Genomic DNA, 16,049 nt, shown 5'->3' on the forward strand with positions numbered 1-16,049 from the left:
TGAGCTAGAAATGCCTCTGCCAAAATATGAGGGGTTTGTATAGCTATTTAAATTGTAGATTGTTTCTCCAATCTGGTTCACCTGGGAGCCAGGCAGGCCTTTGCATTGGCACAAATGAAAGATTAAAATGAAGGGCTTGGGGCAAGGTGAAGAGAACAAATGAGCTGGTAAGATATAGAGGTGGTGGCAGGAACTGCTTAAGTCAGCTTTGCCAACAAGAGAAATACACTGTGGAATCACAGCCTGAATGACTCATAGCTTCTGTTCGGACTTGGGCTCCTGAATAACGTAGTGACGGATCCACAAGGACACTGAAGAGTCAGAGTCCTATTTAAATTGATACACACTTGATCTGAAATCCTCTAAACAATTAGGCCTTTAAAAATAATTTATTAAAAATCAACTTTTTGTGAACACATTAAAATTACAGATTTCTCAACAAGTATTGCTTATAAAGTAATCATTATTAGAGCAAACTGAAAGATTGCAATATTAAATGGGAATGAGAATTTATTATTATGTCCTGGATATGACATTTAAAATGTAATTGAATCTGTACATTTTATTGTCACTTCCATTTTTAACTGTAGTACAGGTTTTATGTTTTAATAGGATCAGAATATATGTAACAGAATATGCTAAAAATCGTTGGTCAGGTTTTCATGGGAAACATCCTTATTCCAACCTTTTAGATGGTATATTAAAGAAACAGAAGAAAAAGGTGTTGCTACAGGTTTAAGGAGTAAACTCTTCTGTTGATTTTTTAGTTACATGTCTAAATTTGAAAAGCATAATGGAAGGTCTGTTAAAGAGGAACACATTTCTAAACTGTATTAAAATAGGGTTTATGATTGTGAAGCTGTCTTCATGCTTAAAAAGATATAAAAAATAAAACAAAAAAAAAGAAGGTTAAATATTTCTTCTGCAGAGATCCAGCTTTTTTAATATATTCCACACTTGAGTATGACTTTTTTTGGCTCTATTCCAGTGCCTCCAGTTTTTTCTTTGATGTTAATTTTTTTAAGAATAGTCAAAGCCACAGTCTTATGAGCCTCACTCCCCATATGATGTGTTTCTAAATGAGATCTTGCAGCCTACTTTTTCTTTAAAAGGAGAGCCAAACACTGCATCAGCTTCCAGAATTTTGAATGCAAACATTGTAGCTTCAAAAGCTGGTTGCTGTAGGTGAAGAAGTTGGTAAAATTACTTCAAATTTGTTTCCAGCTTTAGTATTTACAATAATTGCTATGACATCATTAGATAAAAGCCCTAGTATAGTTACCTTGTCTTCCGCTGTGCCCTGTATAGTACCAACAGCACTGACAAAATGTTATATCCCGTGGGAATCCTTGATTACTGAAGCAGATTTCAAAAGCAGGAGAGGGAGCAGCTTCAACGCTGACTGGTAATCTACGTTTCAATTCCAGAAGAGCACAAAGCGTTTGTATTGTCTTTAAGACAACACAATTTGTGTTGTCTAAAGCTGTACCTTTTAGAAGACAGAAAGCTGTAGTTTTAACAGGCAACTAACAAAAGTTTTTGGAAACTTACTAGCATACATACTGATGTCCCTGTCCTACATTCAAGACCAATGATATAGTCAAATAAATAAATCTAATTAAAGTCTTGGATGTTTTTGCACTCCTTCTTTAAACATGCTAATGAGGAACACAGTTGCCTTTTGTCAGTATTTGCCAGTGGTGTTTCTGGTTGAATAGCAGTGAAGCTCAATCACAAGTAACCAGACTGTATATACTGAACCAGGGAGAAGGAAAGAGCTTGACCTGTGTTTATGCCCTGATCCTACTTCATCTTTGCTTTTCTACCATAGATAGGCTGAGATTTTGAGCATCACAGGAGTATCATTAGCCAACCCTCTTGAGTCTATTTAATGGAAGAAATAGGTAGAAAACAATTTTAAATAAAAATGTTCCACTGCTCTGAAAAATACTGGCATTATAAATGTCTGCTGTCACATGGATTTAATAATATGACAGTATCATTCAAGTTCATCTTCTAATTTACGTTCAGTGAAGGAAAATGGTGTATGGATCTGGGTTAGTAATAACTGTGTGTATTTTTCTGGCTGTTGCAGATTAGTCTTTGCTTATATTACAGGGATTATAGGAACTGAAGAAGCCTTTTATAAATAAACATTTGTTTGCAAAAGCTGATTTATCTGCATTTCCTCATTTTCTGTATAAAGATATTTACCTGATACTCAGTTCAGAAGGTCACATTTCCTGGTTTAATATCTGTGTATACTGAAACAAATGTGCAGATATAGAGCAAATAAATTTATCATTGCTTTAATAAAGTGGCCAGATTATATTTATTTACTTATTTATAAATGGTTACTAAATATGAAGTAGTGGCTTTTTGCCAAATATCTGCATATGAATTTATACGCATTGATTTTTTTTTTTTTCTCCCCTTCATCCATTCCCAGTATTCTAATTAGACAAAGCGTGCTGGTCTCAGCTGCCTTTACAGTTGACTTCATTGTCAGTTCTCAGATGGCCAATAGGGGTAATTTTGCATGGGTGACTGATTTCTTTCTTTCCATAACATGCCCATTTTCTACAGGCTTTGCTTTCTGCACACTTGTATTTCACTGGTCTATGTCTAAGTTAGCCTTTTTTAGTATAGATTTCATTTGCATGATGTTTTCTCTTTATTTTTCTCTTAATAATTTGATCTTTACCTTTTTAGTGTAATGAGCAGCATCTTTACTTATTATAATAGAAAAATCCAACAGATATGTCTGTATGGATTTTAGTCTTTGTGGATCTAAGCAAAGAATTGAATTCTTCCACGTAACTGGAATGTCAAATTAATGAAGGAGAAAATTTTTGATTTAAAAACAGTGTTTTGGAAAATTGCATTGTCAGAACTTCTGTCACAAAGTTTATATATAAAATATTTATATTGCATAATGGTGTTTTATGAGGCTGAGGTTTTATGGCTACAAATCCTGATGCAGCACCATAACTTGCCTTAATTTACGTAAAGATTGTCAAAATGGCAATGAGAAAATTGAAACTGTATTAGTGGTTTGTGATGTCTTCCTAATGTTGCTGTTAGAGCACTAATTAGAGACTATTGATGCTACTGTTCATTGTTCATGTTTATAGGATATGAGGTCTGATTTAAAGTATACAAACATAAATGGAAAATTCTCCACTGACATCAGTGGACTTTGGAATGGGTCTATGTTTGGTTTCCTTCAGTCCAGTGCTGCACTCTTAAAGAAAGCATAAATATTTGTCCCACAAAGGAGAGAATTGAGGCAACAAAGGGAGAGCTGAGTTTTATCATTAAAATGGATAAGTTCTGCACATGTAGAGAGCATATTAAGGGGGAAGAAAGCCACTATAGTTTTCAGACAGAAACTAAGACAAAAGATACTTCTTGTGTTATTATTTTGGCTTCTTGCTGTGCTTTCTCTTCTTCTTCTTCTTTTGTTGTTCTCTTGTATTCTTGTTACCATTCACCTGTTCTACCTCATTCTCTGTTATATGACCCTGCGTCCTTACTTACCAAATGTCTCATGTTAGTTCCATACCATATTTTCTTTTTACTACATCTTTCCTTCATTATAAATAGGTAGATAACTATATCAATAGTTTGTGTTAACAGATGCATACATATTATCATTATGACCACTTTGATAATATTTCTGAATGTATTTTTATAGTTTTATTATACTGCAATATTTTGGGGACAGTAACAGTTTATTTCTAAATGCCAATAACTTATCTAGATTTATTTATTTATTTTTTTTGCTACTACAGTTACGAATGATAATGGATGCACAAAATTGTCCCCATTCTAAAGTCTTTATGTAGAAGTAGGTAATAACCTGAATGAAACTGCATGGAGTAGATATTTTTTCCTAAATGCTTTGTGGTGAAAGGAAAGCAGGACTAAACTCTTGGGTTTTCCAGCACTGTGAATATGGAGGTGTGGAAGGGGTTGAATATATCTAGCTGACACTAATGTATTTTACATTAGATTTATTCATCCTTTTATGTTATCAAAAAACATAAGATTAATCAAGGCTGAAGTTTGCATATTTTTTCTTTTGGTGATAGCAATTAAACAGATGATTTAAAAGTGAAATGTTTGTTTCTTCACAATCTATTGCCTTTATGTTTGAGGGTTTTCAAAGTAAAAAAGCATGAGCCAGCAAAGCTGTGGAAGATTCAGAGAATAGAAGCAGGCAAAAGGGGTCAAAATATTGTGTGTTTTTATTTTTTTATTCTTCATTTAGCTATTGACAGCATCAAGGAACTGTTACTTGGAGAAGGTGATAGAGAAGAGTTCAGACAGTTAGCAGGAGTCACACTTCAAAACGTCTGCTCATTTGCACTTCCTTTCTTCAGAAAGTTAAATTGGGTTATGCCCACATTCACAGTCCTTCAGAAATATGCCCTTCATATAATGCACAAAAATGTTTTCTTAATGAGGATTTTTTTTCTTCAAATGTTTTCTCTAATTATAGTGTGTTTAGATTACTGCAAAAGAAAACCAGTGGTTAGTGTTTTCTTTCTGACTGTCAAATGGTTGCGTTAATACTAATAATGTTAAGAGAGGTCTCAGTTCACACTCAATTTGGCCTGTGGAAATGTTCCAGGAGTATTTTTATCAAGTGTCTGTAGGAATCTTTCCCTGGAAACTTGTGAGGTTCATGCAGTGATACTGTAATATGTGGTTAATATATCTAATTGCTTTTAAATACCAGGTCAGATAAATCAGTATTTCAGTCTCACTTTCTGTCAGCAGTAGTCTTCCTGCTTTTTGGGTAGATATTACATACTTAATAGTATGTATAAGAAGAGATTCTATAGACCTTTTTTTTAAAAAAAAAACATTTATAGATTTTTTTTTTTGACTATAATATTTCTAGATTCTCTGAGTGGGAATAAGAAATACTGGAAATTTAAAAGAAATCTACTTTGACAAATTTACAGAGAAAATCTTTTGATTGTTTAGGCCAACAATCAAAAGTACTTTCCAAACCTAATACTTTATCAGAATCCTTTTTTAAAAGTTAAGCAGATCACCATGTTCATTTATTTGACTGTCTTGTATTTCTTCCTATTCTTTGGTCTGTTCTTTTGTCTTTTAGATTATGAATTCTGTAGTGACTCTGTCATTGCATGTGTTCATACATGATATAAATATTCAAGAACAATAACCATCACAGTCAAATTAAAGGTGGAGTGGTTTGGGCTGTCATCTTGAAACTTCCAGGCCTCCAGAGGGCCTGATGCTTGTTATGAAGGGTTACTTCATTATTTCAAGAGACTAGCTTTCTGAAAAGAGAGAAAACCCTCATCATTTATTGACTGCACCTGGGTACTTCACTGTCACCTGCACTCCATCCTGTCACAGGTACTGGCGCTCTGTAGCTAGCACAGTGGTCTTGCAGGCACCTTGCTGCAAGACTGGTGGTTTGATTTGGAGGTTTTCTGTTACTGTTAGGAAATGGATTGGGGAAAAAGAAAAAAAAAAAAAAAAAAAAAAAGAGCAATTACAAAATCCTGATTTACACATGGTGATTTTTTCCTTGATTATTATTATTATTATTTTTATTTCCTTTTCAAGGAAGGAGTTAGACCTATCTGTAGGACAGATGGGAGATTAGTGACAACTGAGGTTTTTGGACTTAGCTGCACAACCATACTGACTGTATACAGAGTCCATCAGTGTGACTGTGAGCCTGCTCCTGTTTGCTGACAAAAAGGTACAGGTTCCTTGTCTGTTTTGCTGACAAGAAAATGGAAGTTCTTCCCCCTCCTTGCAAGTTCATTGAGAAACCCAGATTCTCTCCAGGAGGAGATGAGACACACATAGAATCATAGAATTTCATGAGTTGGAAGGGACCCACAAGTCCAACTCCTGTCTCCACACAGGGCCACCTCAAAATCAGACCCTATGTCTGAGTGCGTTGTCCAAATGCTCCTTGACCTCTGTCAGGCTTGGTGCCATGACCACTGCCCTGGGCAGCTGTCCTACTGCCTGATCATTCACTGGGTGCAGAACCTTTCCCTAACCCCCAGCCTGACCCTCCCCTGTCCCAGCTCTGTGCCGTTCCCTCGGGTCCTGTCGCTGTCCCCAGAGAGCAGAGCTCAGCCCCTGCCCCTCAGCTCCCCTCGTGAGGGAGCTGCAGGCCGCCATGAGGCCTACCCTTGGCCTGCTCTGGGTTGAGCAAACCAAGGGACTTTATAACTCTAGTGTTGCTCTAACAGCAGTTGTCTGTCAGTTATGCCACAGAGCCAGTATACTTGTTTCTTGTTACCATGTTTTAACAGGAAAGGAACTAATATGGTTAGTCCATCTTCATGGTGGTTTTTTTTTGACTGTAGTCTGCCCAGGATAAGATAATTTTTATGGATACTTCGTGCCTTCAGTAAGAACGTCTTTCAGTACCTCATACATCTATTTAATGAAAGCCTTTTTTGTTTCTTCTGGGTGCTAAATTCCACCTGCATAATGTACTGTAATTAGTAAGTATCGCACATAATCAGGATCTGTAAAATCTTGATTGCTCAGAAAGCAAGAAACACATTTATTGGCATTTAACTGTCCTCTGGTCAGTGCCTGCTTTATTCAAGTTTGGCAAAATATATACTTCAGAAAAAACATTTTATTGATACTTTTTTACACGTGCAACTTACTTTATTCAATATATGATAGATATCAAAATAGATATTAAAATGTTTAGTGTGTGGACATTTAAGAGTGTGCATAATCAAAGACCGAATAAGCAGAATATAGCTACTGTGCATTTTACTGTCAGTTTTAATCTTCTTGGAGTCATACAGCTGTCTTCTGCCACAAATGACATATTCCCTCTTTTCCTTGTTCACTGCTGATGGGTGATTACCTCTGCTCAGATTCTATTTTTATTTGACCTGAAGCCAATTGCATATATTCTCTTAGATAAAAATGGACCTGACATAACTTTTGTTCTCTAAAGCTGCCCTGCTGAAATGATTGATATTTGCCAGTGAATGTCATACTGAAAATTAAGTCCCATTTTTTATGCTTGATTTTATATTGGTTTCTCAAATTTAGTGTGGGATTCTAAGCTACATACTTTTATAATTTATAAATGAAAGCAATGCAATGCTAGAGTTGGCCTTGCAGATGTATTCCTTCTTAGGAAAGTTCAGTGTCTTTGAAATAACTGCTGTAAAATATGTAGGTCTTCCTGTGATTTTTACACTCTAAGATTTGGTTTTCAAAAAGATCAAAAATAGAACAGTGAATGAAAGCCTATCAGCCAAACCAGCACAGTCCAACTTCATATTTTTAAGTCTGATTATAGAAGGAGTTAGCTCAGGAAGCCTTGCTTATCTAGCACTTATAAATTCCCTTGAGCGGTAGAAATGCTAATTAATGTTCACAGAACTAAAACTGTTTAGCTTAATGGAAGGACCTCTTTTTATTTTTGCCTTATTTCCACTCTTCCAAACAGACTGAGTTTTTCTTTCACATTGAAATAAATGTAGGCCAAAACCCAGCTGACATGACGATGAGACCAATTTAGCTGAGTGTACTGACTCAAACGGTGTAGTCAGTAGAGTGCTAGATAACAGTTAAGATTGTGCTCAAAGTTGAAGTGTTCCTTCAGTGAAGACAAGCCCTAAGAGAAAGGCCTTGGAGAGCATAGGAAGCTTACTAGGGCAGAGACTAATAGAAATTAAATTAAGTGAAAGGAAAATGTAAGCTGTCAAGCCTCCTAGCCTGAGCTGGAATATACTTATATTTCCTAAAGAAACAGAAGAAGTAATGCTTTAGCCAGTAAGTGCAGAACCGGATGAATAGCTTGTTTATCTATGGTCTTTGTAGGATATGCGTCTTTATTATATAAATATTATAAATAATATTCCTGCAGAGTTTGCATATGTCACTAGTTTTGTTCAAGTAGGCATACTTTAAGACTAATACTGATAAAAACATATTTGGTAGTTAAATCCAAGTGATTGCTGAGTCCAAACTCATGTTGTGGTCTTCCAAGTCAAAGCTGTGATCAGTCCGTGTCTCATGCCGGGAGCGTGGCACCATTCTAACATTGTGCCAAGCCTACTGCTTATAAATGGTGTTTTCATAAATAGTAACATTACTGCTCTATATTTCTCTATTGGCTTTAAAGACTATATATTATATTCATTATAAAAGAAATCCATATAAATTAATGTAATTTCCTCTTCCAGATAGATGTGTTTTGATCAATGTATGTGAGAAATAAATTAACATCCATAGAAAATGTTTTTTTGCAAAGCACGGCTTGATACTGTGATTTGAATTTTTGTTAGTGATGGCTGAAATGTAATTATAGTTTCTCATTAAAAATAGCTGCAACAGAATCACCAGAAATGCTCTCAATTACTATATATTGTGGCTGAAAATTGTTAACTTTACATATCTGTTCCTTTCTTTTATCACCAAGCGATGTGTATACATTATCAAAAGTAAAATTTCAGCCTTTTAAGGGCTCCTTTAGATGTTTCTGAGCATGGATGCACGTTTATGCCTACACAACTATCTTTTTTTTTCATTTTTCAGTACATTTCACTTTTAACTGAAATTATAAGGTAACTGAATGTACTAAAAAGTATTTAAGTTGTACGACTTTAATAATTAAGTTATAAATATTTATGTGATAAAATTGTTCATTGTTGCATGCACATTAGAACCTTCTCTGCTTTACAAATGGCATGTCTCTGTCTCTCACTCCCTTCCCACCACCAGCCCAAACTCTACCATATTGGTAGGAATTTAAAATCCATGTAGAAGAGCAAGAAAGATTACTGCATTTGATATGCTATTTGTATATTACTGTTTTAAGGAAGAAGTGATTGTAGTGTACAAAAGATACATTTTTAAAGGAGGTATTCTTTGCACCTTTTATCTCAGTATCTCAGAGCAATAAGATATTTTAACTTTCAAGCACGTGAACAACCTTTCTCTTTTTTTGTAAAATATATTGCTAAAGAAGAAAGTCATTTACTTGTAAGGGCTGTCTTTTACAAAATCTTATTTTTTTAAAATGTATTTTTTACTTTTTTAGTCCTAGGCGACCAATGCCTCTGTCTCTCCACCTATCAGAAGAAGAAGCATGCATAATAATTCAGTCGTTCTGGAGAGGTTATCGGGTAAGAGTAATCTATAATTACTTTGCTTGATGTTGAATTTGTAGGACTGTGAAGGCCGTAGGGAAAATCCTTACATAAATTTTAAGTAGGGGATACTATAAATAGCTGTTGAGACCCTCATGGTTCATTGGCTTTGGATGTTGCTATGCCTTATGCCTGGTGACTACAATTTCTTCACAGGCATTTATGCTGATGTAATCGCCCTGTTTTCCTCATAAAATCCACTGAAGGTTGGAATATTATTTTTTTTATGAGTTGATCTTTGGCTAGTTGCTAAAGTGTTACTTGGCTTCATTCAGGGATATTTAAGTGAGTGTAGAGGTACACAAAGAGGACTGGTGAGGTCTGTACAGAAATAGAAGCATATAGAAACAAAGATAAAATTGAGACAAAGAACAAGACGGGAGATACAGGAAAGGAATGAAGGCTGTTATTCAAGGAAAGGAAAAACAAAATGGTAAGCAGGTATGGCAAGCCATAGTAGTAATATAGCACTAATGCAGTCTCCAATTTAAGGGGGAAAAGAGAGGAACATAAATTAATTATGAAGAAGATTGGCTCATACTACTATTTTGGAGTGCGACAGCAGTGCTAAGTCTAGGGTAGGATATAAATGATTTTGAAAATGCTGAAAAGATTCTGGAAGCCTTTCTTTGAAAGGCTCTAACACCTTCATGCTTTGCGAAAAAATGGACTTAAAATCCATGTGACAAAAGAAGCATCTTTGACTGCCTTTTTCAAAATTTAAGGTTGTAAAAAGCCTCCAGCTATAGCATTAGTTTCATTGTGTTGGACAGTAAGGCATCTCTGTCTCTACATCAGGTGTTCTTTAAATCACAATCAGAACAAAACATTCTCTGTTAAGTTCTTTACTATTTTAACAAGCATGAATACGTAAGAGTTGCTACTCTAATGTGCCAGGCAGACAAAGATGACGAAATAATCCTGAAATGATCTTCTTGACTGATAGATTTTTATGACACTTGCTGTTTTTCGTTTTCCGTGATTTTTTGTTTTTTCCGAACAGAGATGATGACACTAACATTAATTAGCATTGACAATATCACTGCAGGCATCCTCACAGTGGATTATTGCAAAGGCAAACATCCAGTAACAGTTCCATTAGAGCTGAGCAGTGCAAGGTTGCTCAGATACCTCGTGCTTCAACCGAAGGTTCCAAAGGGCACTGTCCCTTCTCACTGTGTTAAATTTAGAATGATAAATACTATGGTGAAAATTTTAAACCAGTTCCTAGAAATGAGAGGGTAACTATAGCTTTAAAAAGCAGAAGACAGAGAAAATAACTCAGACTATAAAATTAGCTGTTACATATTTTAGCTTCTTATAACTGAAAGGACTTGGGCTTTTAAAACTTACCATTAAAATCAGAATATAAAGTCAAAATCATTAGTAACAAGTTATTACACAGGGTGACGTTATCTTTGATTTAAATGAGAATTTATCACAGTAATGATAAAGTAGATTCTGAAAAATTAGAAAATATTTCAGATGATATGCTTTTAAAAGAAGTATCCCAGACATGAACCTTGTAATTTTATTTTATTTTATTTTATTCTTAAATGGTGTCATATAAAGTGTGAGAAACCACAGCTGATAATTTTTCACTGACACATCTTGTATGGAATCTCCATTTTTGAGATACCTTTTTAGCCGTACTGATCTAGGCAGTAGACTTTATTTAGTCATACAACTGACTGAGCATTGCATCTTTGCATGGATATTTCACTTGTTTCTGCCACATGTAGCTGTCTGCATGTGCCAGTATCAAAACCACATGAGGTTCAGCAAAAACAAGGTGTCAGGCAGTAAGGATTTTTCTATGTGAAGAAAAAAAACCCCATAGGTATAGGATATCGAGCACTTTCTGATAATAAAAAGTTAATTAAAAGCGTACATACCTCCTTATCTGAAGCAGGTTTCAGAAAAATAGTTGTTGTGGTAATAATAATTAATGGCTGTCATCCACAAAGCCTTTGCTAGAATCTTTCATACAAAGACATTTATGAGTACTTATTTCAAGTTTAATCAAGAATTAAATCCCATAATAAAAAGCAGTGTTAGCTACAGAAGCATTAGGCTGCACTCTGAAACACAAACAGCAATCCAATTACTTTTATAACCATTTTCTGGTAAAAAGGAGAAAACTAATTAGATTGCAGAATTTTATATAGGACCTAAGCAGAAGAAAGCTACCAAGAAGTGACAGTAGCTGTTGTGTGACCCTAATGGGAAAGGTTTCTGGGTGTCGAACTTGTCATAAAGAAAGGTGTAGGGGGTTTTGAGCAAAACGGCAATTTGCTGTTGCCACATCCATTGTGACCGTGGAAATCTTGTGCTTGATTTACAAATATGAAGGCTTGCTCCAAAGAAACTTTAATTAAAATTATCTGTTTCCCATCCCTGGCAGAAACTGTCTTGAAGTTCCAGGACTAAATAACATAATATTGGGTAGCCACTGTAGTCCAAAGGAGTAATGATAATGTCATTTGTTGCATGTGTATATATGAGACACAAGAACAGTCTGGCATAGTACTCTGAGGAGATCAGAAGGGAAGATGTCATCTTGAGAGGTCTCTTTGAGGCAAGAAAGAACAGCTGGAATAAGGCTTTTGACAGCTCTTTCATCAGATTTTTCTCTTTACTTCTCACATCCTCTTTTATTGATGTTCCATTCATCTGTCATGGGCCAAGGCAGTACTCCAATATCTGATGAAAACCCTTGATTGGTAGATATCAATTTTCCAGGCACTTTTCCAATTCAAGAAAATGTATTTCTTCACTCTTCTACTGCTGGATCTGTGCTTAGTGCCATTTATTCTCTGGGGTCTTTTTAATATTTACAATTTGCGTAACTATTCTAGGCAGAAGGAATTTTTCATTAATAGAATTTTCTCTAATGATTCTGTCCAAAGCTTTAATGTTATCCTTCCATAGTACTATCCTTTCTTATATACAAGAATATGTTGTGACATATTCTTGCCTAGCATTGAACACAGTGTATTTTGACTATGTAAATCTTGTAATATTATGGAGCTTAGACTGGACAGCATTACAAAAATATTCAGTGCTCTTTTGTGTATAAATATTGTTTGAGCAAAAATTAAATCCAAAATGAAGTAGGTTTATCTTTATATCTTACAAAGTGTTCTCGTGCTTTTGCTGTCATAATTTATTTTCCTTTCCAGCAAGGTGTGGTGACTAGCAAAGGCTCAAACCCAGAAGGTCACGCAAATATTTGCCATTCTTAACAGCAAATGTAGATTCAGTCGGGTGACTTGGGTTTTTAAAGAGACACATTATTTCTCTCAGTTCTTTGTTAGACTCCTTCAGTGCTTCAATGCTTTGTTGATCTGCAGGAGAGTCATCAGTTGTTTGGACAAGATTTGAACGTTAGATTACTTACCTGAGATTTGGTCGATGAGTCATGGCTTTTTAATTGTGCTAGAATTGTACTCTGATTTACAAAATAGAGGCTACTTTCTGCTAAATTATCAGAGCTGTGCTAAATTAGAGTTTGTTAAGAATATTTGGAACGCGTGGATAGGATTCTGTTAAGTTCCTATCACCTGTTTTACTGAAAGTGACAGATTTGCATTCCTTTTTCTTACACATTTCTAAAAATCTGGGAGTTCGTGTTCACTACTTGGTTTTGATACTGGACCTTGCAGTATTTTAAGATATTAATATATTGGGGTTTTTTTTGAAACATTATTTGATGGTTTTAATTAAAAAATAATTTGATTTTTTTAGCTAGTAACATTAAACTAATGTTGTTATTAATTTTTGAAATTTTATATTAACCTTGAAAGAACTAAATATATCTTTTATAGAAGATAATACATACCTGTATTAGTATAATGGGATATTTTAAGAGGCCTGAGAGGTATCTGATGTCAAGTCACTAAGTAAAAGTCTTCCCTGTCTGTATTGATCCTATAACCTTGCATTGTATTTCTGCTCTGTCAATGCACTGAAATATATATCTGAAATATGGCAAGTTATCTTCTTAAAAGTGGATTGAAAACTGCTCTTGGAGTACATTTGCTGTCTGTTGCTTTCATGGTTGCACCACAAAGGAGAAATTCTGTGTGGAAAGAATACTTTTGCTAAATAATTTATATTGTTTTGATTAATGTTTTTAACAAGTGGAAAACTGCATCCTCTTTTGCACTGTGTGCAGTTCAGGAAAGCATGGGAAAACTGGGATGTAATGGAGTGGAGTAATAGTGTTCAAATCACACAGCAAACTCATTACCATATCATGTAAGAATAAAATAAATATAAGAAAGTCACTAGAAGATCTAAGTAGTCAGCTTCATGAAAGTAGAAACATGTCTAGGAGAAACCAATCTTATTGCTGCTTGTTTCGACCATGTTACTCAATTTCGGCCTGAATAACTAGGACGTTAAGTCCTAAAACGTAATGGCATTTCATCTATGTAACAATTAGAAGAAAAAAAAGACACACAGAAACTCCATTTTAAATAATGTTGTTATAATTTGAATGTGACTCTAAGAGAATAAACGCTTCCCATTGTTTAAGCAAATACTAGCATGTCCCCTTCTTGCTGTTGTCCAAGGGATGGTTTCTCTTCTGGATTTTTGCTCGAACGCTGGAGATAGTAATTGTGTGAATGCCAAGGTATATGACAGGCAAGATACTGCTATTTAATCCAGTCTTGCTTAGAGCAGGTTTAAGTAGACTGGTAAAAGATAAGTTCTTTCTTATGTTAGTAGAATCCATACCAGTACAAAAGCAATAAAAGAGGAATTCAACTTAAATGGGGACAAGGCTTGTGACTATTGTCATTTTATATGGAAGCAGGATTAGGCTCTTCATAGGGGTGATTGCCAAAGAATGGATACCATGTAATGCATTCCAATTACTTTAAATAACAGATTAATGGCTCTCCTGTTTGTGAAAATTCTGTGGCTGAGATTGTCAGTAAGCCTATTTGCAGCTGGTAGCAGGTGTGAATCAATTTGCTGGAATAAATTTCCTGCTGTATGACCCTTCATGTGCCTCTTCTGTTCTATTATGTTGGTCAGTGGGCTGGTTTTATAGTGTTGTGGTTTTCTAAAGGCACTAATACCCTTCACTGTAATGCTTTAAATTTTAATTAACTCAAAGAATGAGTGTCTCACTGCAATCACATTCTCAGGAGTCCTTGGTAATCAAAATGATCCCCTAATTGGCATATTTATGTTTTCAAAGGAGTTTGTCAATTATGTGGCTTTTATTTCTGTTTAAGCTGAAAACTGTAAACCTCTGGGATCACACTTTTATATCAAGCGCTGCAAAAAGGACGTATGTCACATATTTGCCCAGCCACAGAAAAAATACCTCTTGTCATACCTCTTGTCATCCTGGGTAACACAAATGTACATAATTTTAGTTGCATATTCTGTTTTCCTTTTCCAGGTCCGCTGTGATAGGGAAATACAAGAGCTACGTCAGTGGCAAAAGCAGTTCAGAGAGGAAGAACACATTTCTGAAAGAGTGGAAGAATTCTGGACTGAGCAGGAAGACAAAGGTAAGTGGATTAAATTACTGTAATGATTTTTTTTTTTTACATTAAGTGTTTAATTGTTATACTTCAAGTTGTATTAAGAAATAAGACACACAGTGGAACACTGATCATGAGTGACAAAAGAAGGCAATGTCTGGCGGAAATGCCTGGTATGTCTTTACAGTTACTATGTAAGTTAGTTGCTTGTCTAACGGAAAGTGCCAATGGAAAGTATGATACTGGGCCAAAGCTCAGTAACTTCACAGGACTATGGTAATGTGGTGGCACAGTATTTCCTAGGCAGGATTAAAATTCTACCAGCTATGCAACATTCGAGTACTGTTTTTTATCAGACAGGTTGTGTTGTAGTTTTTCTGAACTGCAGTATTTCTATCTGGTAAATGTTCTACTGCCATTTTCCTCTAGTTATTTATAACAGAATCACAGAATTTCTAGGTTGGAAGAGACCTCAAGATCATCGAGTCCAACCGCTGACCTAACACTAACAGTCCCCACTAAACCATATCCCTAAGCTCTACAACTTCCAGAAGTTGGCCTGTACTGTTCTTACAGTATTTGCTGAGGGATATGAGGCCAGGTTGCTTTAAGAACCAGCACTGCACCATGTTTCCTTTTTGCTGTGATTGTGGACGAGGCCTTACTGACAGGGCTGGAGTTATTCTTTACTTATTCAGGCACAGTGGTATAATAATGATTTTTCTGTGCCTGCTCTCTTTGTCTAATAACAACGCAGGAGGATTTGCTAGCTCCTCAACCAGTCTACGTTTTTTCAGCCTCTGTGGCTGGACTCATATGTGATACTACACGTAGGGATGTGAATTACGAGTCAGTAGAAGAGGTCGTTCAGCTATATGGCTCATGAGCTCTTGAGAGGGAAAATTCTGTTTTACCAGTCACCATTGTGTGGTCCTTCATTCTGACCTGCCAGAAGGGCTGTCCCACCCTGTATCTATTGCATCAATTTCAGCCGTTGTTTAAGTGCACTATGGCTTTGGATCAGTGAGAGGTTTTAGTGTTAGTTTCCTACGACATCGTTTTCACGTGACCCCTGTATGTACCACAACAGAGGAAGTGAGCTGGGGGAGAGAGGGATAATCCCTTTCAGAAGCCCACAGCTTGGTTAAACGGAGCAGAATTTGAGGTGGTATTCTCATAGCTGGTTACTGTTCACAGCTGAAGAAATGCCAGCCTCCAGATGATTGGTAGGAGCTAACAGTCAGTGGCAAGTATTAGACCTCCTCAGGTCAGACCACAAAAGGGTCAATGGCCTAATTCTGAGTTTGTGGGACTTCACTGGGAAAAGAGAGATTTACGTTTGAATTCTTGTAGG

The 16,049-nt window shown here is 35.7% G+C and overlaps 1 protein-coding gene across 1 annotated transcript in view; it reads left to right on the plus strand.

The window, feature by feature from the left end:
- IQCK (IQ motif containing K) overlaps nucleotides 1-15,581 on the plus strand; it is a gene marked incomplete at both ends in the record, with an annotated part of 28,713 nt that extends 13,132 nt beyond the window's left edge. Inside the window, 3 exons of the mRNA XM_084296161.1 lie at nucleotides 9,083-9,167; nucleotides 14,611-14,722; nucleotides 15,493-15,581. Coding sequence (XP_084152287.1) covers nucleotides 9,083-9,167; nucleotides 14,611-14,722; nucleotides 15,493-15,581 — 286 coding nt within the window. The remainder of the gene's footprint in view (nucleotides 1-9,082; nucleotides 9,168-14,610; nucleotides 14,723-15,492) is intronic.
- Between the last annotated feature and the right edge of the window lie 468 nt (nucleotides 15,582-16,049).

This window comes from Netta rufina (assembly GCF_964035555.1).
Source record: "Netta rufina genome assembly, chromosome: 15".
In the NCBI taxonomy this organism is placed as follows: domain Eukaryota; kingdom Metazoa; phylum Chordata; class Aves; order Anseriformes; family Anatidae; genus Netta; species Netta rufina.